At 39.9% G+C, this 27,354-nt stretch overlaps 1 protein-coding gene across 2 annotated transcripts in view; it reads left to right on the top strand.

Moving 5' to 3' along the window:
* Positions 1 to 26,909, top strand: part of CORIN (corin, serine peptidase) — a 149,115-nt gene extending 122,206 nt beyond the window's left edge. Inside the window, exons 14-22 of one of the 2 annotated variants that reach the window (XM_054204227.1) lie at positions 3,913 to 4,026; positions 6,511 to 6,621; positions 8,222 to 8,351; positions 16,441 to 16,563; positions 17,903 to 17,952; positions 19,514 to 19,688; positions 20,215 to 20,486; positions 22,503 to 22,636; positions 23,093 to 26,909. In XM_054204227.1, coding sequence (XP_054060202.1) covers positions 3,913 to 4,026; positions 6,511 to 6,621; positions 8,222 to 8,351; positions 16,441 to 16,563; positions 17,903 to 17,952; positions 19,514 to 19,688; positions 20,215 to 20,486; positions 22,503 to 22,636; positions 23,093 to 23,275 — 1,292 coding nt within the window. In that variant the 3' untranslated portion in view covers positions 23,276 to 26,909. The remainder of the gene's footprint in view (positions 1 to 3,912; positions 4,027 to 6,510; positions 6,622 to 8,221; positions 8,352 to 16,440; positions 16,564 to 17,902; positions 17,953 to 19,513; positions 19,689 to 20,214; positions 20,487 to 22,502; positions 22,637 to 23,092) is intronic. The other variant, XM_054204228.1, reaches the window with a different exon arrangement.
* The last annotated feature ends 445 nt before the right edge of the window (positions 26,910 to 27,354 follow it).

The raw sequence follows: 27,354 nt of genomic DNA on the forward strand, positions 1-27,354 counted from the left end.
TTACTTACAATAGAGGTGCTCTTGACTTTTAACTTAAGGGGTTGTGTTGAGCTTGAGAATAACGAACAAATTTCTTGGTCACTATTTACCCTTGTGTGTGCTGACAGGAGAATTTTGGGAAGGAGAAGGGAGTTCATACTATTTCCTATGTGACTAAGTTGTGGCCTTCATGGAGTTCTTGGTGCTGGCCTGGTGTCCCCAGGGACAAAGAGAATAATTATAAATCACCAAGGATTTAGAGAAGAGGTGTGAATATGAGTAAAAGGTTGGAAAACATTCCAGCAGAGTAGGGCTAAGGTGCACAACCTGTTTTTTTTAACAGAGAGCAGGTTAAGATGGAAACACAGTTTGTGCGAGCAGCAAAACTGGCAATAAAAGACTTTCTACTCAGCTGCACAAAAATAAAATAAGATCCAACACCTGAAAGCTGAAGCTGGGCTAAGATTCAAACTTGAAAGCTCTATAAAATGTTTCTTTTTTAAGAGCAGGGTTTTTTTAATGATTGGAGTAACCAAGGGGTTATTTATCACTAAGGCGCGGTGTATTCCCTGGCAGTTTTCACATCACGTTTGTATTCTCTCTCCTCTTTATGCCCCATTCCCCTCCCCCTGCAAAAAGAAAGCAAAAAGAAAAAAAAAAAAGGTAGGGTCATTGAGACTGGATTTAATGCTAGGTCATTCTCTTGTTTGGATTATCAAGGGAAGGCAGAGCTGATGATCACAGTGACACTTCCAGAGTTTGTCATCTCTTTACCTTTGAGTCAACTGTCTCAAGTGTCCTCCTTGCCAAATATTCTTTGTTGCCACCTGGTCTTAACTCCTTAGAACACTAATTGCTGTGCGTCTTTTAGGATAATTTTATTCTCCTAGACATTAACATATGAAATATTGCTCTAATAGATAATATTCATTCCTCAAGTGGATCTCGCTCTGTCTCTGTAGTCTAGACAGAATGTCACTAGCAATCAGCAGAATTCTTATCAGTTTCTATAAATATGGAAGACTGTATCTGCTAGGAAATTAGCGCTGTCAGAGTGACATTACATTGACCAGGGGTAATACTGCTACTGAAGAACAGAAAGTCCTTGCAGAGCTCCAGAAGTAACTGCCTCTGACTCATTCATATTCCGTCTGTGCAGGACAAAATCAAAACCTGGTGATCTTTCCATGTGTAAATGGCTAGCTCACATTTTATTAGATTTATCCTTTGAAATTGGTTTTATACCATTAAATAACAGTCAGGATTTAAATTGAAGACCTTGTATTTGAAATGCCTTAAATGACAGGTGTGGAAAAACTTCACAGTGCTGGGAGGAGGAAGCTGGAAAAGACAAGCTACAGCTTTTGGATGCTCAAGCTACTCTGGCCAAAAATGTGAGGTAGAACAGTCCAAAGGGACTAAGGTATATTCTCCCCATGCAGAGTAGAGCTGTACTCGGCACCCACTGTCTCCTGTTAGAATCCGTGTCATACTTTCACATGATCTTTGTGAGAGGAAATCTCACCCATGCAATTGCAGCAAAATCCTGAGACTTTAATGCCATTTAGACTGGGATCTGGGGAGAAAATTTGACCCAGATTTCTGAATGTGAGACTTCTGAGTGCATTTCAGTAAAGTGTGAGGAAAGTAATTTCTGAAAATTATTATTGTGATATTGATACTATTGTGACGTCAAGAGAGTTTGTGGTATTAAATATGCTTGACTGTAATTGATCATATTAATTTCCTGGCTGCTGAACAATGCCTGTGGCAGAGAGTTGAAGGGGGTTCTGGAAGAGTATTAAAGAAATTGAGGACATAACATTCAAAACCAGTATTGTCCTTCACTATTTTCTGCAATCTGTGTTCTGACTGTAGTGTTTTAGTTGAAAGAAAAATGTAGTGGTCTTAATGTTAATGACTTAATAATTACATGAGGAAAATATGTGTGAATAACAAATGGTAACTTGCTTCATACTCTGAAGAAAAGTGAAAGTAAGATCATACGTGAATCCCCATCTCTTGGCAAAATATATGTTTGAGATGGGGGTAATGTAAATACCTCCATTTTCCTCCATTTTCACTTCCATTCCATTGTCATTACATTAAAAATGTATGTCACAAAAATATTTAGAGAAGAAATACAAATACGCCAAATATTAGATGGCTTCTACCAACAAAACAGTATATTTGAACACAGAATTCAGTAAGTAGTGATTTTTTTCCTTGGGAAGTCTATGTTGTACTCAAACATAAATTTTGGAGAGTGACAGTACACTTCACAGTGTAACACTATAGTGTGTGATGAAGGGGAAAAGCAAACGTATTTAATTAATTTTAAACACTCTCCTAAAAAATTGCAAGGTTCATAAATCATATTTTTTTAATCTTTTTTATTTTCATATCAAATTCCTGACATGACTGACATTCTTTGTTCTCTATAGAGTAAAGGTTTTGTTTGGTTTCAATTAATTTTTCATTAATAGTTATCAAAAATATTGTCAAGAAGGAGACCTGGAAAATGGTGAGACCCAAGAAAGTTCTTTGATCGTGTGGAATTAGTTTCACAGTTTCAAGGCTATTTATTTCTCTGTGCTCTAACATTTATTTATGTGGCTTTTTGAATCCAAACAAAATCAATTGCTCCACACATCCAGTTACAGTTAAAACACGAGTAGATTTTTTTCAGTAATCATATGAGCTGGTAGTGATTCTCTGGTTAATGTTTGTAAAACACTCCTGAAATAACACTTCTTGGAAACTGCGTATCTGCCCAGTAACTTACTGCTGATAACGCTGCTCTAGTTCCAGGTCCAGACAAACAGAGGTGCTGCTTCAAATGCAGTTCGTGAGCTTATACCTCAGCTAGTTGCGTGTGGGGCCATCAGCGGTGTCACCTGAATTTGAGCTTGGATTGAAATTAAAACTAGTATTACCATCTGTAGAACAGGTCAAACAAGGCAATCAAACCATCTGTTTTAGTCAGGAGAACACATTGGTTTTATGGCTTCCTATAAAACCAGAATGTCATATGTGTAGGACGTTAGTGTGTCAAAGGATTTAAACTGGTATCACAGTGAAGTGCTTTATTAGTTGATGGAAATAAATAGTGAAGTAAAACAAGAGAAAACACTTTTCTAAAATGCACCTTGGGCCATTCTTAAGTTCCTCTAGCTGATTAAAAGGAATTTTACTGTCAAAGCACTTTGACACCGTTCTATAAGTAATCCTTTTGAAATCAGAGTGTCTGGTTAGCAGGGCTTTGAAGAGACAGTGTGTTCCCTGCATAATAATGAACCCTCTTGAAGACTCATACAGCCATTGGGTCTTTCTAATCTTTTCCAGCTGGTTTGGTCCCAGACTGTGGAACCAGGAAAACTGTTTGTGGTCAATACTTAAGAGCAGCTCTCTACCTTTTGTTGTGATCTGCATGAGTTTCTGTACTGGCATTGCCAGCAAAAATTACATGTTTCTGCAGCGTTTCATGGAGATTCCATGCTGTCATAGGATTTGCTTTTGAAAGACCAAAGGTCTGCGTGGTACGCTTTTAAAGGAATCTCTACAGACTTCTGGCTTAGAAAAGTTTATCTATTACTAGTAAATGTATTTCAAGAGTAGCGGTGTATGGGTTTTTGAGCTAATTGAGCTAATGCCTAAACCATTACTTAAAGATATGTTTAGCATAATATAGATTATTATTTAAAAAGCACTGAAGTATTTTGAAGTGCTATGTATTTTATACCCTTTTATCAAGCGTGAACTGCGACAATCTTATTTCCATTTTTTCGTTAGCAAATATTTATTCTTGGTACCTTTTAAAATTTATATTGCAAGTGAAAATATTTTGGGTGTTTCAGCATTATTAAGGAAGAAGAAAACAGCTGATTTGATATTGGATGCAGGTGTTTCACAACTGTGCTTCTCTGCCTCCAGGTTGTAGAGAAAGGGGTCTTTGGGAGTGTCCTTTGAAGAAGCTGTGCATCAAACACAGTATGATCTGTGACGGTTTCCCAGACTGCCCCGACATGATGGATGAAAAGAACTGCTGTAAGGGCTTATGCAGTTTGTTAGTGTCCCATAAACAGCTGATCACATTTTTGGGATCTTGGGGTGGAAAATAAATGAAAGTAAAAAGGTTTTCTACAGACAGGAAGGCTTAGTCATTCCCTCAGTTTCCTTTTCGGTTTTTCTATGGCACCAATTTATCTCTTTTCTTGTCTTGTGTCCTCTGTTGTTCACATCCTTGAGTCCTTGCTGTCTCCTTGGTCACTCCAGTCCTCTCTCTTTTTTTCTGTCTCTCCCTCCTCCTTCTTATGTCTTCTTGCTTCTTTTCTTTATTCCTTGTAGCTTCTTGAGACCTTTCCCCAGCTTTTCTCTACTTCGTTCCCTATAGGTATAGCTGCTCACTTCTCTTTTTTTCTTGATTTCCACCGCTTTTCCTTATGATCTGTTCTTCAGTAAATTTCATATATCTCCCTGCTTTATTTGATTTCTCTTCTGCTTGACATTTCCTAGGTTTTTGCCTCCCTGCTTGGCTCCACAGGCTTCTTCTACAATCCAAACTGTGATTAAGTATGAGAGAGAAAAAACTTAGTATGGTACACTGATAGTATGGTCATACTGTCCTTGCACACAGCGTAAGTAAGTCGGCTCAAAGTGCTGACAGTGTGCTAGAGGCCCCCTGGTCCCCCGCGGGAGCTGCCCTGTGTTCTGTTTCCACCACACAGCCAACCAGTGGGATGGGAAGAGGTGGAAGATGTGCAAACGGCAGCTGCTTTGCAGGCTCCCACCCTGCATGTGAAGCTGGAAGGGGGTGCCATGAGATGTTAGCTTCATTTTCATGAATGTAGTAGTGGTGCTTTGAATTCTCTTCTTTTGAGAAAACCTGGTGTGCGGGCATGTCCCCAAGACTAGAAAACTAGAAAAGACAGACTGGGTGACACTCAGCCTGCACAAGGAAGAAGAGATGCTTGGTAAGCTTGGTTGAAAGCTGAAATTTTAGTTCTCTCTCTATAGTTTGCTAGGAGTGTAGGATATAATTTTACAATTTCAAAAAAGTTACTCTTGAGTCTCGAGTTCTGTTGGCAGGGACAGGATGGTAGGCACATTTTATGTGCTATGTGGAGCATGTGAATATATTTGCCAAAATGATTGGCAGCCTGCATATATCGCTAGATCTTTGCTTCTTTTTGGGCAGAGGCAGCTCACAGAACGTTTCTTCATCTGCTTTTCACTTTGAAGATTATACCGTTTGACTTCCAAACAGTCTGTGTGCTGTAATCTAAAACAGGAAGGTGATATTAAAATGATTTGCTCAAGATCACACATTAAGATCATGGCAGAGAAAAGATTCTCCGAGGGTTTATGTTAAGCTAGTCTGTAATTATCAGACTATATCACCTCTCTGCTTTCGTGTTGGGGCTTGAATATTCCAAAATGGCAGCAAAGGTTCCCCAGCTGAGGGCTTCCAGCTTTTGAAATAGGCTCTCTCTGGAAGACTGAGTTCGAGAGCTTTTTCTGGTTTTGCACACTTATATTCCAGAGCCAGAAAGATCACTTACATCAGAGTAGGCAGCACTGCCCACTCTGTCTGTATGGTTTGCACTGTGGAGTACGTTTTTTGCACTACTGTTGCAAATAAATGCTTGGTGTGTATAGCATATACACACCATATATATATGTGTGTGTATATTACAGTGTATAGATGCTATACAGCACCCAGAGACAGGCACAATTGAATGCAGCTTCCTTGCATGCATTTTCTCCCTCTCCGCCCTCCCCCAGGTCTCAAAATTAGCTAATGATGGGGTTTATAGAAGCTAGAAGAGAAGAGTGGTAGTGAGGAGGGTACTGTAATGCTACACACCCACCTTGTGGGAGGAGGTTTGTTGTGGGTGGGAGAAAGCTAAACTCCTTGCAAATGGAAGCCCTTGTGGTTCCCGCACTGGAGAGGGATTCAGGAAATCCCTATCTAATGCTGCCAGCTGGCAACCAACTGTGAACTGGAGCATGTCTATCGGTACAGGAGTTCCCCATCTCTGTAGTGGAGATAAAAATAATTCCATTATTTTAAATGGTGAAGGAGGATCCAAAAGTGAATATAGAATTGCTGTGGATGAAAGGAAATATATAGGCATTATAGTAAAATAATTTTTTCAAAGAACAGGAAGAAATAAACAGATTTGGCGCAATCTCCTAAAAAGCATGGAACACAGTATTTTCATTAAAGCTTGTGAGAGGCTTAGATGGGTTTCATATGCAAGACCACAAATGGTACTAAGTAATCACGGATCTTGCCATTTCCAGATACCCTTCCTTCCCTTTGAGTTGCGATGCCCTCTGCCACTGCATGGCAGCAGCCACCTTCTGTTTCAGTGATGTTCTGAGTTTTGTTGCAAATCTGTCTCACTTTCTTGCTCCATAAATCTGATCTGTGCCTACCTTCGACCTCCCTCTCATTTTTTCTGTCTCAATGTGAACTTGACATTGATCATTTCTTTCTCAGAGTGAAACGTGTTTCTGTCCTTGCAGCATTTTGTCAAGAGAGTGAACTTGAATGTGTCAACCATGAGTGTGTGCCACGTGAGCTGTGGTGTGATGGGCGAGCAGACTGCAGCGACAGCTCAGATGAATGGGACTGTGGTAGGTTTCTGTGTGGTGCACTCTGCCTGGAGGTGATGTTTGGGTGGTGGTACTAATCGCTGGTGATTTGATTCTTGATTCAGAATACAGTTGCAGTGGTGGAGAGATGCTCCCTTTATTACCAAAGGGAGACTGGGCTGAGGTTGGGAAAGCATGCAAGAAAGAAGGCAAAAGAGAAAGGAAAGCCTCAGCGTGAAGTGTCACAGTGCAAAGATATAAGAAATGTGACATGGCAGGGGACTTGTAAAATGTGTAGACAGTGTGTAAAATCTGGAAGTATTGTGGATAGAAGAGAGAGCAGGAAGACATTCAGATGTAGAATTCATTTGGGCAAAACTTCTAAGCCCTGTTTCTGTACTTCTGAAAATCAGTGTGAAATTCCCACTGACCACAATGGTGCAGGTTCAGAGCTTATGAGAAGATAGCCCTACTAGATTCCCTTTGCACTGGATAAAGACCTGCAGAATGGTGTAACCTGCTATCGCTATCTATATTCAGAATAGACCTCATGCTTTTATGTATTGTTAAAGTAGAACTCTCCAAGTATTACTCTTTAAAGAAAATGAAGGTGAATTTCAAAAAAATGGCACTGAAAAGAAGCAGGCTGGAAAGCGGTAGTATGTCCTCTGAGATTTCATGGAGTTAACATGTATTTCTGTACACTACTTAGTTTATATTACTAAGTTTTGAGATATTTTGTATATAATTTTAAATACAGAAAAAAAGTGTAGCCTGGCTTACAGAAGCAAATATTTTGTGTTCATATTGAAATAGACTGTATAAATATTTTAAAACATTTAACATTGTATTAACATTAATAAACAACAGCATTTGATAAAACCTACACAACAAAGAACTGTTCAAGAAATGCATATTTGAAAAGGAGTAATCTAGAATTAATACATACCTTTCTTATGGGGAGAGAAGCAAAAGCACCTTCAGCATATAGGAAAAATGCGTAATGACTGTCTATATTAAGATTAGTACTATCAAAGCAGAAGTCAGAGGAACAATTTAATTAAACCCAGTATGTATTTGGGGAAGAAATGCACACAACCCAACATCTTTTAAGGGATCCTAGAAAGGAAGGGATATAAATTTCCATTTTGGGCCACTTTAAGATTTTTGCATGTGATAAAAGCAGTTCAGACACTTTTATACATGGATTAAGAGAGAATTGTCATCATCTTGCTTGTAAACAGTAGCTGTTTCTTTCCCTGATGACACCCACATACTGTTATGGCAGGAACAGCGCATATTACCGAGAGTCAAATGATGGTATCACTCTTATGTCAAGCCGCATTCATCCCACAAATTACTTTAGTGATTTCAGTTGTACTATTTTTTCAACCATTTAACTAGATTAAGGCTGTCAGAAACCCATGTGAACCTGTGCTGGTGAGTCAAGAGTATTCTGGTTTATGCTAATCCTCAAGATGCCTTGGTTGTTTAGTGTCTCTTGTACATCGAGCATATAAAATGAGCAAAAGTGACAGCATCTTGGAAAGCTCTTTAGAATATAGTTGTATGTTTTCAGTTTGCCATTTATAAAACTAACCATGTGAAATAATGGTGAAGTTGTTCTTCTTTTTCTTTGCAGTTACCCTGTCTAAAAACATGAATTCCCTGATGTTCCTGACCATTCACAGGTCAGCCGCTGATAACCATGTTTGTGCTGATGAATGGCAAGAAAATTTAAGCCAACTGGCCTGCAATCAGATGGGTTTAGGGTAAGGTCAGTAGTTTGTAGCATTGATGAATTTCTCAGGACAACTGGAGTGCTGGACTTAGATATCAATGGTCATTGATCACTGCAACGTTAGACATAATGTGGAAATGGTTCACAGAGAAAAGAGATGATGAAATTTTGTGAGCTATGGCAGCAACAAAAGCTCACTAAAATCTATGCACTTTCACCACTTTATAAACATTGTATGATTTTTATTAAAAGAGCGTGTTGAAAAGATAATGATGTCTTGCCAAGCCTCAATATTTGAACTTGCAGTTATTGCTGAGGCTCAGAATTGTTTCGCAATGTGATACTGTTGTCTTCCTAAAGAATTAAAGCAGACTTATCTTAGGAAACACAGGAAAATTTCTCTGCATTCATTTGCATTCTGCAGTAAGTACTGTGAGCTAGGCAAGCAGATATATTTCACTTGGGTATCGCTGAACAATGAATTGTTAGAGCTTTATGTGTGGAACTCAGGGAAAACAAAAAGCTTCTATGCATCCTTCTTATTGCACGCACACTAAAGTAATAGCTGCTTTATGGAATAGTTGATGCAAAATGTAACTGTTGAATAAAAACCAAGTTCATCTGCTCTGATATCCAAAGCTGTAGAAAAGGCAAGCCTGGTGGTGTAGGATATCTTGTCAGTGTCTGATCCCCAAACTGGATTTAGAAGTGTCTTTTCTGTCTGCCTTTTACCACTACATATACTGACGTGCAATCTTGTTCTTCGTACCGTTCTCAAAAAACACAGGAGGATAAAGACCCTGGGTTACAGTGTCTGCAATTAACCTGCTCTGTATTGCCTTGCACTGCATGGATGCTTGGCATCAGTCTTAACCGATGCCCTGAATCCAAGACCACCTGTACTGAATGGACTGTCTGCCATTCAAACACACAACAGTTGCGTACTCCTCCAGCTAGTTTAGTATATCTAAATAATATTGACATTATCCTTATGCTTTAACTTCACATAACATCCTAATAAGCTTAAACTCCTTTGATACCTTCAAATATAGTTATTGCTTTTACAGCTATTTTGTTGTCTAAGAACAAACTGATGGTCTTAACATTCAGAATGTTTTTCTTCTTAATATTGCAGTCGCATAGTCCTAACATATAATTTGCTTAACTTTCCCATGACACTTGCTGCTAGGAAAATGAAAAAGGTATTATATTATCACAAGAGCTCTGATTCCTTCCTTTTTTCAGAGGTGTGCCTTGGCTGAAATTAGTTTGAGTAGAAACTTACACCTTCCTGCTTCTTCACTGAGGCTTGCTAACAGATGTTACCAATCTTATCACTTTTAAAAAATGTATGAGACACAAATAATTCTTAAATCTCACAAATCCATTTTCTAACAGGGGAAGATATTCTACAAATCAATTTTTCTACAGATTCTTTTTTGTAGTGACAGGTGATTATTTGAAGGGCAGTGGGAAATTCCAGTTCAATTCTGAAGTCTACAACTTCAACCTGACTCTAATACTAATTTCTGATTCTTCCCAGCAGTACTTCAGAAAACCAAAGCAGTGTTTGTCTTTCCCTTTCTTAATGCCTGATTTTGTCAATCATCTGAAGCTTGATTTTCTTACCTATTGTCCAAGTTTTTTGTGAAGTGGTGCTGCCAAAAATACAGTAAATCAGCTTTGAATGAGATCTATAAGAAAAATAAAGATTGTAATGAATTCACCAGAACTAATTTCAAAAAGGAATAATGCGAGTCAATACAATTATTTAATTCTTCTGTTAACATTGCATAGAGGTTCAGTGAAAATATCACAGAGGTTAGCATTTTCTGTATGGTGAAGTGGAATACTGAATGATAAATTGGAGTTTCATGCCACTGTGAAATCTGATCTAAATCCATAAACTTCATCTATTGACCATTATGTCCTCCATACGTTATTTATTTAACTTAACAAGAAAGTCTGAATGTGAGGTTGATAACGTTAGTGAATTTAAATTTAATAAGCTATTTCTGGTGACGACTGAGGGTACAGGTAAATTAGACTTTGTATTGCATAAAGCTCAAATAATGATGAAAAAAATTCCTTTCTAACTATTTCTGCCACAGAAATAATGGAAGTTTAATTTAATGTCTTATTTGCTTAAAAACATCACAGAAACAAAAAATGGAATAATTCTGTCCCACCCACAAACTCCATGCCAAAGGTGAAGTATTTGAACTCATTCATTCAATCTGGATTTCTAGACCCACTCAACAGAATGTAAAATATGCTTGACCTACCTTAAATACACTCACATCATCCATGGCTGCACTGTGTGCTATTAAATCGTTAGAGGATTTAGCAAAATTTAGCCACTGCCCATCCCTGGAAGTTTTCAAGGCCAGGCTGGATGGGGCTTTGAGCAGCCTGGTCTAGTGGGAGGTGTCCCTGCCCACGGCAGGGGGATTGGAACTAGATGAGCTTTAAGGTTCCTTCCAACCCAAACCATTCTGTGATTCTATAAAAATAGTAAATTCTTCAGATAACATTTATTTTGTTAAGAATGGCAGCAAATAATTCCATCAAATAAAATTTACCAAAAATAATATTACAAGCTGTGGTAGGTGTGGAAGACTGTTTCATCAGTTTTCAGCAACCATAAAAGAATGTTAAAATACGTAGACTTTAATCAGTGTGTTAGAGTTGTATTAGATTAAATCTGATAGATTATGTCTCTTTCCTGTACAATGTAGTTTAAAATATAATCATTTGGATAAGTCTTTTTTCGAAGAAATTTCAACAAAATAATTCCTTGCAAATTGTGACAACTGCTGCAAATAGTCACTAAGCATATACTCACTTACCTCATATAATGCTTTTTTAGCTCCATGATTCGATAGTTTTCCTTCTTCAAGTAAAAAGGTAATTATTATTAGTGTTTTAATATCTCCAGCAACTTTGGAGCTGTTTGAACGTGCTCCTGGGCAACTGGCTGTAGGTGGCCCTGCTTGACCAGGAGGGGTTGGACCAGATGACCTCCAAAGGTACCTTCCAAGCTCAACCCTTCTGTGATTCTGTGATTTACTAAAAGAAATAGAAAGATACATGAATACTGCCAGCCAAAGAAATGTTCTTATTCTAATGATCGATCACAATCCTTTTTCAAACTATTTTATGTCACAGCTTGTACAAATGGCATTATAAAAACTTTTTTTTTTTCCAGGGGCTTCCAAATCAAATTTACTCAGTTCAACACTAAACAGATATTAAATCTGTCAGTCTTGAAAATTCATTCTGGAATCTGCAAGTTGAAGTGTTTTTTCTGGCTAATGTGTTATTACCAGCAGAACTATGGGAACATTTCTCAGTGAATAATAATTCTGCAAAGGACAATGTTGAACAAAAATAACAGTGAATTTTGTTCAAATTCAGTGAATAGTTTCAGCAGGGGAAAAAAGATTGAAAGGTCAAGTTATTTTGTTTCAAGTTTTTAAAATTAAACACTTAAAATTCTTGAAATGTGTCCTTCACCTTTTTAAAATTAAAAGCTAATTAACCTTAAATGAAGGACTTTACATTTAATCTGAAGTTGAACGAAGACTTCCATCTAAGAAAATCTATATTTTATTTGAAGTTTTAAATTTAGATGGCCCAAAATGGTCTTTTTAAGTTTATCTACAAGGTCATACTTTATGAATCCTATAACTTACAGAGACTCAAATGACAGAGAAAAAGCAAGCGTATAATTTTTTTTCAGTGTAATTACATTTTAACTCATTCTTCATAGGGCTGAGTAGTCTATCAGTTAGGACGTAAGACTGTAGGCATTTTGAAATCTGAAAATACACAGTGATTACCTACTTTCCACCAAAAGTTTTAAGAACTAATCATACATGGTTAGTTTTCTGTCAGTGCTGGGAATCTTTTTAATTTCCATTTTCTATGTCGTCATATGTTTTCACATTAAAAAATCAGATTTCTCTGATTTCAATGCTGTTAAAATCAAAGTTTTGATCTTTTACTCCATATTCTATGGCACAGCCACGGCTTTATAGAATTCTGCTCAAGACCAAGGAACATCTTAACCAGTAAGTAAGTACAGACAGGAAACAGATGCTGTTCGAGCTCTGAAATAGGCCTAATTTGTTTTATATTAGTGCTCATATGCACGTTATTCATTACCTAAGACAAGGCTTCCTTTTCCAAGCCTGCTGTTGCATGAGGCTTAAACCAATGGAATTATAGAAGCCGAACAGAAGAATGTTATTATTACTTTGAAGGGAGAAGGAGTTTATAGATTATACTTTATTCTAAACTTGCAAGTTAATACATTTAAGGGAGTTTTCCACGATGGAATAGGCAGAATGAAGTATTAAAACCACTGCTGTACAGAAGCATCCCAAATTATGTTACTTTTAATGATGAACAGAATTTTAAGTTTATAACCTAAAATTAGTCCCTGTCTTCTATTTTGGGTTTTTTGTCATTACGATTTAGTATGCAAGTCGTAATGGTCCTTGTGTTTCACTATAAACTAAACTTTGGCTGTTGTGCACAGTGGTCAGCAGGTAGCAGGCTAGAATGCTTTGAAAACTATTTCTTTAATATTTGCATTGTGTAACTTATGTAATGAAATTACCCTAAACATTACTTTTCCCCATCGAGAGCACATTTATAATGTAGAAGACAGACTGGGTTTTATCTTTCTTTTTTAACTCTAAAAATCCCTCTTAAACACACAGAAGGGAATCCGTAGCTTGAAATTAGGTGTATTAAAGGAATATTCTAATTTTTAAATTGAAATTTGAAAAATCAGTAAAACCTAAGTTTGAATTTCCCACTCGGGTAGACATGAGTGCTACTGCAAATTAAAATATCTCGCCTTTTTGATTTTATGAGTGACTGATTTTGTAGAATTATTGAATACCATTTTTGAAATTGCCTTAGATTAAAGGAAACTTTGTAGATTAAAGTAATCAGATACGTTAGAATTATATGTGCCTTTTGATGATCATTAGATCTAGCTGACATCTTTCTGTAAAGCAGCAGGACCAATTTGGCTGAGGCACAAGCTGCATAGTGACGTGAAACTGGAAGTGGAGTTCTAGAGAGGTTAGAGATGTTGTTCAAATTTACAAGAACTGGTACAGCACAGCATAAGTATCTGGAGAAAGAATCAGAAAAGCCAGGAATCTTAAACCAAAAAAAGCAAAGCAAACAAACAAAGAACCCAAAACAAAACCACAAAGAAACCTCAGCAAAATGTATTATATTTCTGAGATGGCAAAGACTTAAGAATTAGGGCTAGACTAAGAAAATAATAGGTTATACACTGCTCTTCAAAATAGCTAGATTTGCTGAAATTCATCCAGGAGCATTTAAGATTTATGGCGGTGGCAGATCTCCACTGTGGCTGCCAGTGGCGGTAGCCAGTAGTTTTCAGAAGTTGTGGAGAATGGCTACGTAAGGCTGAAAACTGTTAAGTGTGCCATCTTTCATTAAAAAGGGAAAAAAGAGGAAGATACAGAGATTTACAAACTAGTTGCCTAGCTTCAATTGTCAACAAATAATTACAGAAATATAAGGTCTTAATGACAGACAGAACATATTTATGAACAAATAATGTTAGATTCACTTAACATTCCTTGAAAAGGCAGAGACACTGTGGATGGGGAAGAAACAGTAGATGTGATATATTTTTCATTTTCACACTATGTGAAATGACTTTCGAAATAAGTAAGGAGATAGGGACAAAGATGAAATTAGACGAGACTGTTGGTGATTCATTGTCAAACCATAAAGATGTGGGGGGCTAGAGTCATCCCTGTGTGTCTGGGGTGATATTCAGTGCTGTCGTGAGTCATTCAGATGATGGAGAGCATGCTTAATAATTTCTCATTCAGCATGAAACTGGGAGAATCTGAAAGCATTTTGGAGGACAGGATTAAAATTAAATGGAGAAATGGCCTGAATTAAGCTGGCGTGTTGATGTGTAATCCCTGTGGTGTGTTCAGCTTGGTTTAGATTTTGACGAGATGGGGAGAGTTCAGAATAGGGCAGCAGGACTGAGCAGGAGTGAGCAGAGACCTAGAAAGCGCAGTCTGTGAAGAAAGGTTGAGAACTCTGGGTGGTCAGTCACGAGGAGGAGTGACTCCTCCTATAGACTATAGGAGCCTTCAAGTGTGTAAAAGGCTGCTGCAAAGAGGCAAGGAATAAAGTGTTCTGCATTTCCAGTGGAAACAAGACAGAAGAGCTTAAATGACAGGTACGAAGATTTAGAACAAATATAAGGAAAAAAATCCTACATGTAAATCCTGGAATATATTGCCTGGAAATGCTCAGGCTTCTCCATCATTAGAGATGTTTACAAACAGGGCAAACAAAAATCTGTCAGAGAGAATTTAGATATAGTTGGTCTTATTTTGGATTAGGGGAATGGATCAGATGGCCTCATAAGATTCCTCATAAGTCTACTGTAAATTTACTTAATTTATGGCACTTTTGATACGGTCTTGGAGAAGTCCATAGACTGGGACTACAGGCACCCTAAAGTGTATTCATTGAGTGTTAGATTTGAGCTCAGAAGCTTTAGCATAGTTCTTCATAGATCAGACACTGTTTACAGCTACATAAAATATCACTGTACACATAATTGTTCACAGAAGATCATCAGGCAGAATATCATCTTAAGAAAAAAGAGTTTGCATATGCTTGGTTGGAAAAAGAGTGGGAAATAAGCAAATGATGGAAATGAAAAGAGTTTTATGTGTTTGCTGTAAGTGGGCACTGAGGAAGAAACCTCTTTTTGCAGCAAACAGCTTTCTCTAAATGAGGAAAAAGCACAGACTTTAAAAATGCTTGTTAATATCTGCCTGCATGTTCTGGGTAGTAGATCATGGAATTATATTTGTTTAATATGCTCAGGGAAGGTTCTGAAAAATAAGTAATGTAACAGGCAGGATCCAGGGCCGTGACCTCAGAGCCTGGTTAGTTCTGCCAGCCCTGTTGAAAACATTTCCATATGGTTGCACTGACAGCTTTACCATAAAACAGAATTCTTTGACCTTTGTTAATTTATGTAATCAAGTAGGTAAAGGATGCTGCACTTTTGTGACTGTTTAAAAAGAAATCCAGTGCTGCACTTCTGTAATATTTGAAAGGAAATATAGTTAATACTGAAAATCAGACTTAAAGACAAACTAATGACCTGGCGGGCATTACTAGGTTCTGCCATGAGAGACTGGGTTCAGAGGCAAGTTTTAGGACACATCACACTTTTTCTGAACTTCTCTCATTCTCTTTTCTGTGCACTAGGATTTACAATTTGGCTTTTGACCAGCGTTCAGGAGAGCAGTCCTTGAAAGTCCCTTTCATTGATAGGGATTGATGGCTACTCGTGAATGGTTCTGTGTTGGAAAGTTGCATGACTTGTAAAACCATTTAAAAAATACACTCTTTTTTTTCCATTTAGCAGTTGAGATTTACTAAAACAGCAATTTCTTAGGTTGCTTGAGTCTTTCAGGCAATAACTAAACTAAGGAAGTGGATATATGAAAATATCTCCTGGTGGACCATTCTAACTTATTTTCATATTCCAGTTAATTCGCTGCAGAAGGACAGGTTTGACATCATCACACATATTTGTTCTGTTTTGCAAAGCAGACAGCTTGGACTTAGAGATACTGTCAAGTATTATTAACAACACCCAGACTGATCTTTACTGTTAAATTTTAAATGGATTTCCAAAGATAGGAATGTAAGAAAGTATTTTTTCTTTTACCTCTTCTACACATGAAGGTCCAGGTTTTTTTTGTATTTTTGAAGGCAAGAAACTCTAGAAACAGTATGTCAAGGTATGCGCTACAGTAAATGCCACCAGAAGGCTCTTGCTGTTCCCAATTCCGATTCTGGTTCTTGTCAGAAAACACAACAGGAGTGACAGTAATCTGTTTGCTGGCCAGGCTTCCTGGGGGGGGATTTCATTCCCCTAACTATGATTCTGCCACACGTGGCTTTGACGTAACGTTCAGGTGTATATCTCTGGAATAAACAGGAGGCGTTATGGCCTCTTCACCTTCAGAATTGTAACATGGAAACCTACTGGAACGTCTATGAATGTCTTCCGTTTGTTTCAGAGGCCCATCCAAAACAGAAATTGTAATAGAGAATGAGGAAATGCAGCATCAAAAATGGCTGAATCTGCACTCAGACTGGAAGAATAAAAATGCATCCACTTTACACGCACTTCTAGTGCATGGGTAAGTAACAGGAAAATGACATTTATTTCACTGCTGTGGGTAGTCACTTATCAATGGAGGATGACAAACTCTCTTTGGTAACCCCTTTTTTCCCGAGGTATCTGTGTATCAATCCCAGCACACACTCATATGAGTTATTAAGATACAGTCTATAGTGATTTTAGTGTCTACTACAACTAGTCTCTTTTGAGTCCACTTTGTGATTCCTCAGGGGCCCGTTCTACTAGACTAACAGCACTTGAGTGACATAGAGGCGATGCCTTTGAAGCACCTGGACCAAACAGCTTCATTAAATCCCTGCTGACCAAGAAAGTCCAGTAGGAACTGTAAAACCTGCAGCAACATCTTACCATCCGCTGCAGCCCATGTAGTTTGGCTTCATACATTTGGAGCAACAACAGCTTCTTCAGCAGAAGCTTTATCCGCTTACAGTAAGTTTCTTTAGCAGCTCCTCTGCCTTCAGATGGTGGTAAATTCCTTTTAATTAACTCAACTAAACAGGTAGTTGGTAATGAGAAGCCAGGATCTCATCACTGAGACATTCAAAGAGTGACCTTGTGGCTGAAGAACCAATGAATTTAAACATCCAGGACAAAACTGGGAGAGCCACCTCATCCCTGTCTGCAACTGCGTTCTTCAAAAAGCAAGTCATTGTTTCCCTGGTCTCTTTCAAATGCACCTGCCTCAGAAAAGCACATATACGGTAGGAATGAGAAAGTGGTGGAAATAAAAAGGCAGTCAGCTGGCGGAGCAACAATGCTCTCTGTTTTAACAAGGATCTCCCTTCCTTTGACAAAGAATCTCTTCTTTCCTCTCTCACTGGAAAATCTTCAGCAGAAATTACAATTTTTTGTTGTTTTAATACTTACTTTTGCAAACTTCCTGGCTTTTTTTCAAAAGGCCCAAACTTTTAGGGCATGAAAGACGATCTGTTATCAAAGGTATTTCAAAGAAAATTCTATCCTTCAGCTCTAAGGAAGAGGAGAAAGGCGATCTCTGTGCTCTCAGGTGCCATAAATTAAGACTTGACAGACTGTACATCCCAGCTGACCTCGGAGCTGGAGCGGTGCCCGGAGAGCGAGGTAGTCTGCAAAATATGTAGCACCCACTCTTGAAATGTATTGTAAAGCTGAACTAATATTTTGAATTATCTCCAGGAAGACGCTGGAAACCAGGGATGATCTGGCATAAGCAGCTCCTTGTGTTTCTTTTTGCAGTTTGGGGGGATTTACAACAGCTGGTTCAGAACAATGAGTAAAATACCTGTGCTGATTTGCAGTTTACCAAAAATTACATCAATTAATTAAGACTTCTACCATGTTCTTGTTTCAATATTTAGACAGATGTGTCGAAGCAGAAGCAAAGTGGCTCTCTTTTGCACTAAAGAAGGTAAGAGAGAAGTGCATCTAAAACAAAGATGTTTTTCAAGATGTGTTAAATCACTTTAAGAAATGCAGATGTTTAGTGCGGATTCATTCTGAAATTTGACTGGACTTCTGCAGCATCCAGTTTGGGATTGTTGTTTTTTTTTCCCTACTCTATTCGCTTTCATCAGCTTTTCTTAGTTTTTGACTACAAGGCTGCGTATTGCAGTACCTCAGTCCTGCTCCCACAAAATAGATATTGTCAGCAGTCGGGTTCGAAAAATTAATTTGATAAAACTTCTTGCTGAAAATATCTTTTACCACCAGCGTGGTTGCAGGCTATCTGCCTGGGAGCTGAAGCTGTCATCTGTCTAGTGATGATACTCAGGGGGACAGAAGAACCTGAAGTAGAAAGCTACAGAGCAGGTCTGTAGGCACAGCCGATGATTGTGCAAGTTCAAGTGGTTTGAAAGTGCAGAAATTCTTCATCTTCAATGAAACCGTGTTCCACAGACAAGGAGAGCTTTGCTGAAGAACACTTAAATTATGAATTAGCTTGATACAGGGAAAATTAATCACAAAGCATGACCTAAATTTGGGAAACTGATCAAAACATTTACTACTCTTATAAGGAAAAAAAAGAACAGCTCCTAAGAGCTTGCCAGAGGTGTTTGCTTCTGAGATATGCTGCTTTAAGTACACTTAAAAACCCTTGCCCTCTGAAGCTAACTGAACACAGTAAGAATTAGAAGTTACAAAAAACCATTGCTCCAGTTTATTTCATCACCACTAAATTCCCACAGATCTGTGTAATGGCAGCGTCTCCTCCTTTGGGAGGCTGATTGCAGAAACTGGTGGTGTTCTTTTGTCCTCTAAATCAAACTGAGTGTAAACAGGATAAATAACAAGTCTGCCATCTTACAAATCCAGAAAATAAAGTGAAACAAAAGTGAAGGGCTAACTATTTCAGGGAAGTAACTGTCTGGCAGATGGGAATCTGGTATAATTTCCAGTGGAAGTGGCTTATAAAGTAGAATGGACAGAGTACTGAATGTCTTCAAATCTTCAAATATTCTCCCTTAGTGATTTCCCCAGGCAAAGCCAGCTTGGTGCTGTGGAGCTGAATAAACACTGTGACATTCACCTCACACCTGGCTTAAGAAAAACTTTATTACTGCTGAGCAGATTTTCCGGAAGCAGTTCTTATGGCTTGTACAAAGTAGCCCAAACACGTTGCTAGCTGAGAAAGACAAGGACATAAACCAGGGAAACCTTCCCAAGGGCAGCCTGGTAACTCCCGAGAGAAAGCCAGTCAGGATCCCCAAGCTTAGCTTGGTTAATATTACAGGCTGAGCCGGTCAAAATTAATATCAGGAGAGCAAATCCTTTGATATAAAGGAAGGATGAAAATGGCTGAATGTGTTCAATATTATTGTGTGGTTGTTGATGACTTCATTTACTGTATTGTTGAGTGTCATTTCCTGACTCTCTTAATAGCATTCTGTGCCCAGTTTTCTTGCAGAAGGTCTTGGACGCGCTGCCTTTGTGGTAACGATTAACTGCCTTCTGTATCTGTTCCTCACTAGACTGTGGCCGTCGCCCAGCTGCTCGCATGAACAAGAGGATCCTTGGGGGTAGGACCAGTCGCCCCGGCCGGTGGCCGTGGCAGTGCTCCCTGCAGAGTGAGCCAAGTGGACACATATGTGGCTGTGTTTTGATTGCAAAGAGATGGGTCTTGACAGTAGCACACTGCTTTGAAGGGTGAGAGGGCTCAGGCAGTTTTACTGTTCATATAAACTTGCACATATGAATTCCCAAGTCCTCCCTCCTCTACCAAACACGCTGGGGGTAGGCGATGACCTTTGCAGAACGGCAGATGACAGAGGCCTGGTTTTAAGAGACTAAAAAAGAAAGTAAATGGTATAAAACCAGCACCATCTTAGGTTTTTATTATTCATTGCTGGTGTCTCTACTGATGAAAGCTAAATGAAGATGATTTTGAGAGCTTTTGGCATTCAATACAGCAACTAATAGGTGGTTACATATCTTCTGAAGGTGTGAGCTTTGATTTGTTTGGTGACAGGCAGGAAGGAAATGGAAAGCATTGTCTTTTGTTGCTCAGATCTTAGCTGTAAGTAATTTGTAAGTGTTTTTTCTTGTAGCATTTTTATGTGGAACGCTTTGCAAAGTGCAATGTGCAAAAAATCAGGGAGAAAAAGTTCTCGGGTATTTTAGCATAAAGGAACGCTCTTGATTGAAATTTACCATCGTTTTCTTTTTTACAAAGGAGAGAAAATGCAGCTGTTTGGAAAGTAGTGTTTGGGATTAGCAATCTCGATCATCCATCAGGCTTCATGCAGACCCGACTAGTGAAGACCATTATTCTCCACCCGCGCTACAACAGGGCAGTGGTGGATTATGATATCAGCATTGTGGAACTGGATGAGGACATCAACGAGACAAGCTACGTAAGACCCGTCTGTTTGCCCAGCAAGGACCAGTTGGTTCAGCCGGATACCTACTGCTACATCACAGGCTGGGGACACATGGGCAACAAAAGTAAGATGGGTATTTCTGGGATTCTTGGAAAAACATATTAACCTTCTACTGAGTTAACCAAATAAACAATCCCATTACAAAGCTTTATCCATTTATACTATTACTGGACCTTATTAAATACTAGGTAACTGTAACTACCCATGAAGGGATATGGCTGTGACTAGAGCCTTGCGTTTTCAAATCAGCCACCTGAATTTATGCTCCTTAATCCGTATTTAGGCAAGTGGCTGGATTTTCAAAAATGCTGAGGGTCTAGAAACTCCTATCAAGAAAGTCACCTGAACTGGTTATCATTTTACTGGTTTAGGTTGTATTCAGAACTGTACTGAGACAGTACCAGATCATTGTGGCAATTAGTCATGGACTCCGTTTGTGATAAGCACGAAATTGTTTATTGCTTCTCAGGCCTCGGCTTTTATACCTGAGCTCTAAAACTTTCCATGCACCTGCTAGGCAAGTAAACGCGTATTTCAGATCACTAGCCTGGCCGCCTTATTCAGTTCCCACCAAGATAAGCAGGCGAAGCTGTTTTCTTGTTCCATGTTTATATTGAACCAGTTCCTCTTCCTTCCATCCGTATCGATATCTGCGTTCCTGTTTCTGTGTGCTCTGCTCACTGTGCCCTTGGCCATACACAGGCCTCTGCTCGTAGATCTGCCACAGATCATCGGCCGGGGGTGGGGGCAGCATTCTTACTGCAGTGAAAGTGGAAGGCACTGAAAGCCTTGGCATGCAGGCAGAATGAATGTTTTCTTGAATCAACACTTTGTGTCATACTTCGGACTTGTGACACAATTTACTCCCTCCAGCCATAATCACGAGTGTGATTTTTGTCTCCCCGAAGAGAATGTTAGTGTGTTTTCTTGTTCTGTGGCCACTGCAATCCTTGGGTCCCGTGACAAGAACAGTCGTGTTATGTAAGTCTTCGTTTAGACAAAATGATTCTGCATGCATCATATGCAAATTATCTTGGCCCCAACCCTGTTAATGCTCTAGCTATTGTGTTTCTCTCTTCGCTATGGCAGTAATTATTAGGGAAGGCTGACGTTCTGTACGCTGGAGAAGGAAATTGGCCTTTCAGCATTGCTTCAGGTGGGACTGTGCTTCTGGTGGCCAGGTCAGACGTGTGGCAAAAATTAAATAGCACGTGTGAGGGACAGGCAGGTTACCAGCAGCTCTACCTATCTAAAAATATCTTTTATGTAATTGCAGAAAAAAAACCCCCACAGAATGCTTTTGCATTACTGGTAAGTAGAAGAAGGTTCTCTGTTCGCTAATGTGGCTTAAGCATTGCTTTTAAAAGTTTTATGTTATGAAGCATCAGAAACCATAATGGCTGCAGAGCATTTAGTACTTCATGCCCTAGGTTGAACAACTTTCCTTAGAATTTGAGCTCGGTCAACTGTTTAGACTAGGAAGAAGTCCTTTACTGTCTCCTGAATGTGCTAAAATGATTTCAGTAACCTTTGAATTCTGATTTCGTGATACAGTAAGTCAAATTTACCCAAACATAACTCAAAATAGCTGTGATTATACCAAGCTTTACCATGAGAGGCACCAAAAACCAGGAAGATCCTGCCGAGGAACAGAGAGTGAAACCTCTCTTCCACCTCCCTCGCAGTACTGGTTTCCAGCCAATACTGCTCCATCTTAAAAGTCCCATCCCATCCCAGGTAACGGTGCTGTCCCTCCTCAGTCTGTCCCCGCGAATGCAGGAGAAATGGCAAATGTCACACCAGTCCCCATGCGCTTGGTCCTTCTCCAGAATGCCACACTTACACTCCTGGCTCAGGAGCACGACGGTCACGAATCCTGCGATGCAGCAGAGCAAAAACCCACCTGCTTTCACCTTCCCTTTGTGCAAAAGGGGGGTTCTTCTTACACTTAATATATATCTGTATTAAGTAATATTTATAATCTATCCTAATGGGAATATTTATCTATTTCAAAGAACATCATAGCTTAGTATTTGTGTGTTCGCGTGTGTATAGTTTAATGCTTAATTCTGTTTTTCAGTGCCTTTCAAGCTTCAAGAAGGAGAGGTTCGCATCATTTCGTTGGAACAATGCCAGTCGTACTTTGACATGAAAACCATCACCAGCAGGATGCTGTGTGCTGGCTACGAGTCTGGCACCGTGGACTCTTGCATGGTAGGTCTCTCTCTAAGCAGAAACTCAAGCCAGACTTGCTTTTAGAAATCAAAGTACTATCATGTTTATTAGGTGTAGCATACTTCATCTACTGTAGGAACAACAACAGTTATTTACTTCTTTTAACCCAACCTTTATTATTATTATTGGTGTAAACAACTTCAGTTCGTGACAATGAAATGCTCCTTGAAGACTCTAAGGTTTATCTGTATCAGTTAACGGTTAGATTGATTTTATTTTTTTTTAATTTGTATAAGCTTTTTGCAGGTACAAATAGAACAGGGAATAAATATTGGTAACGCTGTGTGCTGCTACGTAGTTCAGCAGAGCAGCCAGTTTTTACAGCTGAGTTACTTATTAAAGGCAAATCACTGTAGGGACCAAGACGTAGCTTTAACCAAACGACTGCTGGCCACGTGTAGCCCCTATAGACTGTTTTTTTCTTTCATGTTGCAGGGTGACAGTGGAGGCCCGCTTGTGTGTGAGCAACCTGCAGGGCGCTGGACTTTGTTTGGTTTAACATCTTGGGGCTCTGTCTGCTTTTCCAAGGTTTTGGGACCTGGAGTTTACAGTAATGTGTCACATTTTATTGAGTGGATTGAAAGACAAATATACATCCACACCTTTCTGCTAAACTAACTCCAGATGGTAAGAATTGTGCTGACAGACAAAAAAAAAAAGGAATCAGCACTTCAGCACTGAAGATTTTGCAGTCCAGAAACTCTAGGAAAAGGAGTTTCAAGCTCCATCTATTCTTGTTGTGGAGCTATGGAATATGCAGTGTATGTTAACGGTAAACACTCCGCTGGTGAATATACTTTGGGGTACAATTAATAATCTTTTTGACTTTTCTTTTAACTGTGTTGTGGTGCTATTCCAAACACAGCAAACGGCTTAAAAGAAAAGAATCAGCCACTTTCTGCCTTTCAGCTATTCAAACTAAGCAGTAGCACAGACTAGAAAAACCTTTTTAGATAACCTATTTTAATACTGGTCCATTAGTAGCACATGCATTTTCACTCCCTTGTTGTCATGAGGAATGAACTCCATGCATTCAGATGGCACTGGTGGGACTGACCACACGCCAGAGGGTGTGGGAGAGGGCATTGAGTTTGTCCGTCCACGTGGCACAGGGCACATCCGAAGGTGCATAGCCACATGCTGGTGATGAGCATGAACGAACGCATTCTGTCCCTCAGGGTGGCCGACTTGCATGGGCAGAACCCTGTACCATCCTGACTCCACAGCTTCTGTTCCCAGAGCCAGCATGGGGACCTCTGCGAGGCAATGGAGGGACCAATGGGCCAACAGACCCATAACTACCACCTGAGGCACCTGAGACCAAAACTGAGTTGTTCAGACTCTTTGGACAGTTTCCGCTACTTAATTTTCTGAAGCTTCCAACGTTTTAATGTGCCCAGGAACCACCCATGTCTTGACAGCACTACACCAATTAGCACATTTATCAAACGTATGCCCTGCTGGCTTTTTTCCCCATTTTTTATAGTGTCTTCAGCCTATACAGCATGCATTGAACATCTCCAGTCCTCTAAAAACATAAGAGCCTGGGCAGTGCCACTGCAATGGTTCCCCCAACTTGAGTCAGCTGCTTTGAACATCGGGTGAGATATGGAAAATGCAGTTTTAAGGTGTAAAAGATGGTGTCAGCAGTCCAGATACTGGGAAACTGGGTATTTTTGGCTAGGTCTTTTCTAGTATTTTGCATTGAAGATTTTGTTTTGCTTAGCAAGATTGAACAATTGGGAGAAAGAAATCGGAATGAGAGAAGAGTTGGATCCTAGCTTCTGCTGGAGTGAATATTTAGAAATATGCTAATCAAAGTAGAACAGAACAGCTTCATCAGCAGAGGCTTGAGGAGCCCTGCTCAAGTGGTTAGTAGCCAGATAGTGGCATGCTCCGTGCAGCAGGTGAGAGGCTGAGCCTTCACGCCAAGAGTCTGGCTGAAAAACCTTAAAAAGGCTCCTGGCACCTCATTACGGTGCTAGGGGGGAGATGTGTCTCATCCACTGCTGTAGGGAACGTCCTGCGCAGCTCACAGCTTTTGCGAGGCCAGAGCAGGAGGAGTTGGGAACCTGAGGATTACAGGATGCGTTTCACCAGGGAGCAATGCATTTAAAATGAGCGTGTTTTCAGTGGTGTGCCCGGTGCCCTGTGACTCCAGCCTAAGGCATATAACGAGCCTCTCTGCTACCTCTGGCATGCCCCCATGACAGCATGGCAGGGCCTTGTCAATACCATGACTGCCGTATGTGGAAACATGCATTAACAGAGCTAACTAATGGACATTTCAGGTCCCATTAACCATGTTACACCTAACCTACGTAGATCTGACTATTGCTTTAGTGAAGGTTTATCTCCTATTTCCATATCATCTCCTTTAACACGCTTAACATTATACATAATAGACAGTGCTCTAGACAGCATTATTAATATTCAATATTTATGTTATGGATTTTGAAACTATTTAAGTGACTATTGTATCACTGTTTCATGCTCAGAAAGGAAACGCTTCAAGGCTTTGCTAAGTTTGGGTTTGTTTTCACTATAACATACAAATGCTCTTCTTCCCCCAGCTATAAAAGAGAGAAAGCAGCTGTGGCCATATTTTTCCCAGTGCGAGTAGGTTACAGATGACGCAGGTTATTGATGCCCTTGCCTCAAGGATATGGAAGCTGGAGCTCTCTAGCTTTTCTCTGAGGCCAGGGTCCCTGCAGCTGGGATCTCAACATCCCAGAGCCAGTTACTGAGAGCTACGGAGCTGGTGGCCCAGGGGCTGTTGGAGCCAGCCCATCCCACCGTCCCTCCATGTGCCTGGTGACAGGCAGGGCTTCTGCGAGGTCTCTTTTCCAGAGGTAAAACCAAAGAGGTGCTGCCGTGTAAGGAACAGCCCAGCCTGACGCCTCTCCGCCAGGTGAAGCCGTTAGCAGCTCTGAATCTTGTAAAGCACGTATAATCATTTCACGTAGGTATTAGCACTATCCAATGATAATCTGTAGTTACACATTTTAATTAACTGGGTTTAGCCTGCCACCAGTTTCCAAGCAGTCCCTCCCAGGAAGCAAGGGAGAGTCCTGCTTAAATGTATGGTCCAGCCCCCTCCAGTATGGGATGGGGCTGAAGAACTCACAGGCTGAGCCCCATCCCACATGGCTGTAGGAGGGAGCAGTCGGGTCTTTTCCTTCCCCACAACTGTGTCTGACACAACATTCCATGTAAAGAGGAAATTTGTAATTTTATAAATGTATTTTTATACTGCTTTTTTTATGCGTGCACATGAAATAGACAAACATACTCCTCCTCCCCCTGCATCAAGCCTCTCCCTCGTGCCGACACAACGCCTTTGATCCCACTTACGCTGTTTCTCTGACAAGTGTGGCCTCCCTGTAAGGTAACAATTGTTGGTTTTACTTCTACCACGGCTGTAGCTCCGAATGGAAGCAACGTCACACAGTCAAGCAGATGTCTGTCTTTCTAGCTATATTAATAAAAATTTACAATCATTTTCCAAGTAACTTCTCTGTTGAAAATGTGTTTTAATCTTTAGAGAGAGACTCAATGACAATATGGAGGTGTGAAGTTATAACATTAGCAATAATGCCTAAAAATAGCTTAAAAAGAGATATTTGCATAGCTTTATCTAGTTTTTTTAAGCAGCCCTGACGGCCTCGTTAGCATTAAAACCAGTTGCGGAGGATCTGGCACTACCGCTGTACAACTTTTAGAATATTGCCAAGAATACCGCTGCCAACAGCTACTCTGGCTTGAAAAATCTGAAAAACTAAAGCTGCAATCAAATTTCTCTGGACACATTTTGTTGTATGGCTTTCCTCAGGAACGCAATTACTTTGGAGCAACCATCTTCTTTTAAGTGGTACGCAGCTTTTCAACGACCTGTACACATGCCGAAATCAAAATAACAAGCATGCACAAACTTCAAATAGTTAAAATTTGCCTTTTCATTGCAGTCAAGAGTAAGGTATCCGCGACCATGAGGGCAAGAGTAACACACCCAGGATAAAACAGGAAAAATAATAGAATAAACAGACTGAAATTCAGCTACAAGAAGGTTCTTAGCACAGTTGCCTTCAGAACTTGCCCACCGGCCCCCGCAGAGAGCCAGGGCCGGGCTGGCGGAGCGGTGGGTGCTCTGCCCGAGCTGCGCCTCAGCCCCTGCTGCACCTCAGCCCCTGCTGCAGCCCGCGGGGCTGGGGACAGAACCAGCACCTGGGTCACACGTTCGGCTCAAACCCTGTCCCAGGGACACACCAAAGCTCCCTGTGCTCAGGAAAAGCTGTGGCTGGCCGCCACCTGCAAATGGTTAGCACCAGTGTGGCTGCTGTGAAAAAAAAGAAAAAAAAAATTAAAAAATGTTAAAAATTTCATTTTAAAAAAAGCAGGTTTTCTTCCAGGTAATAAAATATCGCACAACAAAAAGTGAGTTAAAGCTGCTCTAGGTGCAGCTACAAAGTTTGGGGTAGTTGAAGGTAGCTGCTTTGATTTGTTTTAACCTGACAATCAAAAGTGCAAATGCTGCGCTTTCCTTCGGGACATCTGGAAGGCACCTGTGAGATGATCATAAAAAAAGCTTGTTTTCACAACGGAAAAGTCAGGTCATGCTGTGCCTAAGTGCAGGAGCGCAGAAGCATGCAGGGGCCTCCTGACGTCTCCAGTGCTAAAAAAAAAATAATAAGAGAAAC

Source organism: Rissa tridactyla, chromosome 5 (assembly GCF_028500815.1).
Source record: "Rissa tridactyla isolate bRisTri1 chromosome 5, bRisTri1.patW.cur.20221130, whole genome shotgun sequence".
Lineage (NCBI taxonomy): Eukaryota > Metazoa > Chordata > Aves > Charadriiformes > Laridae > Rissa > Rissa tridactyla.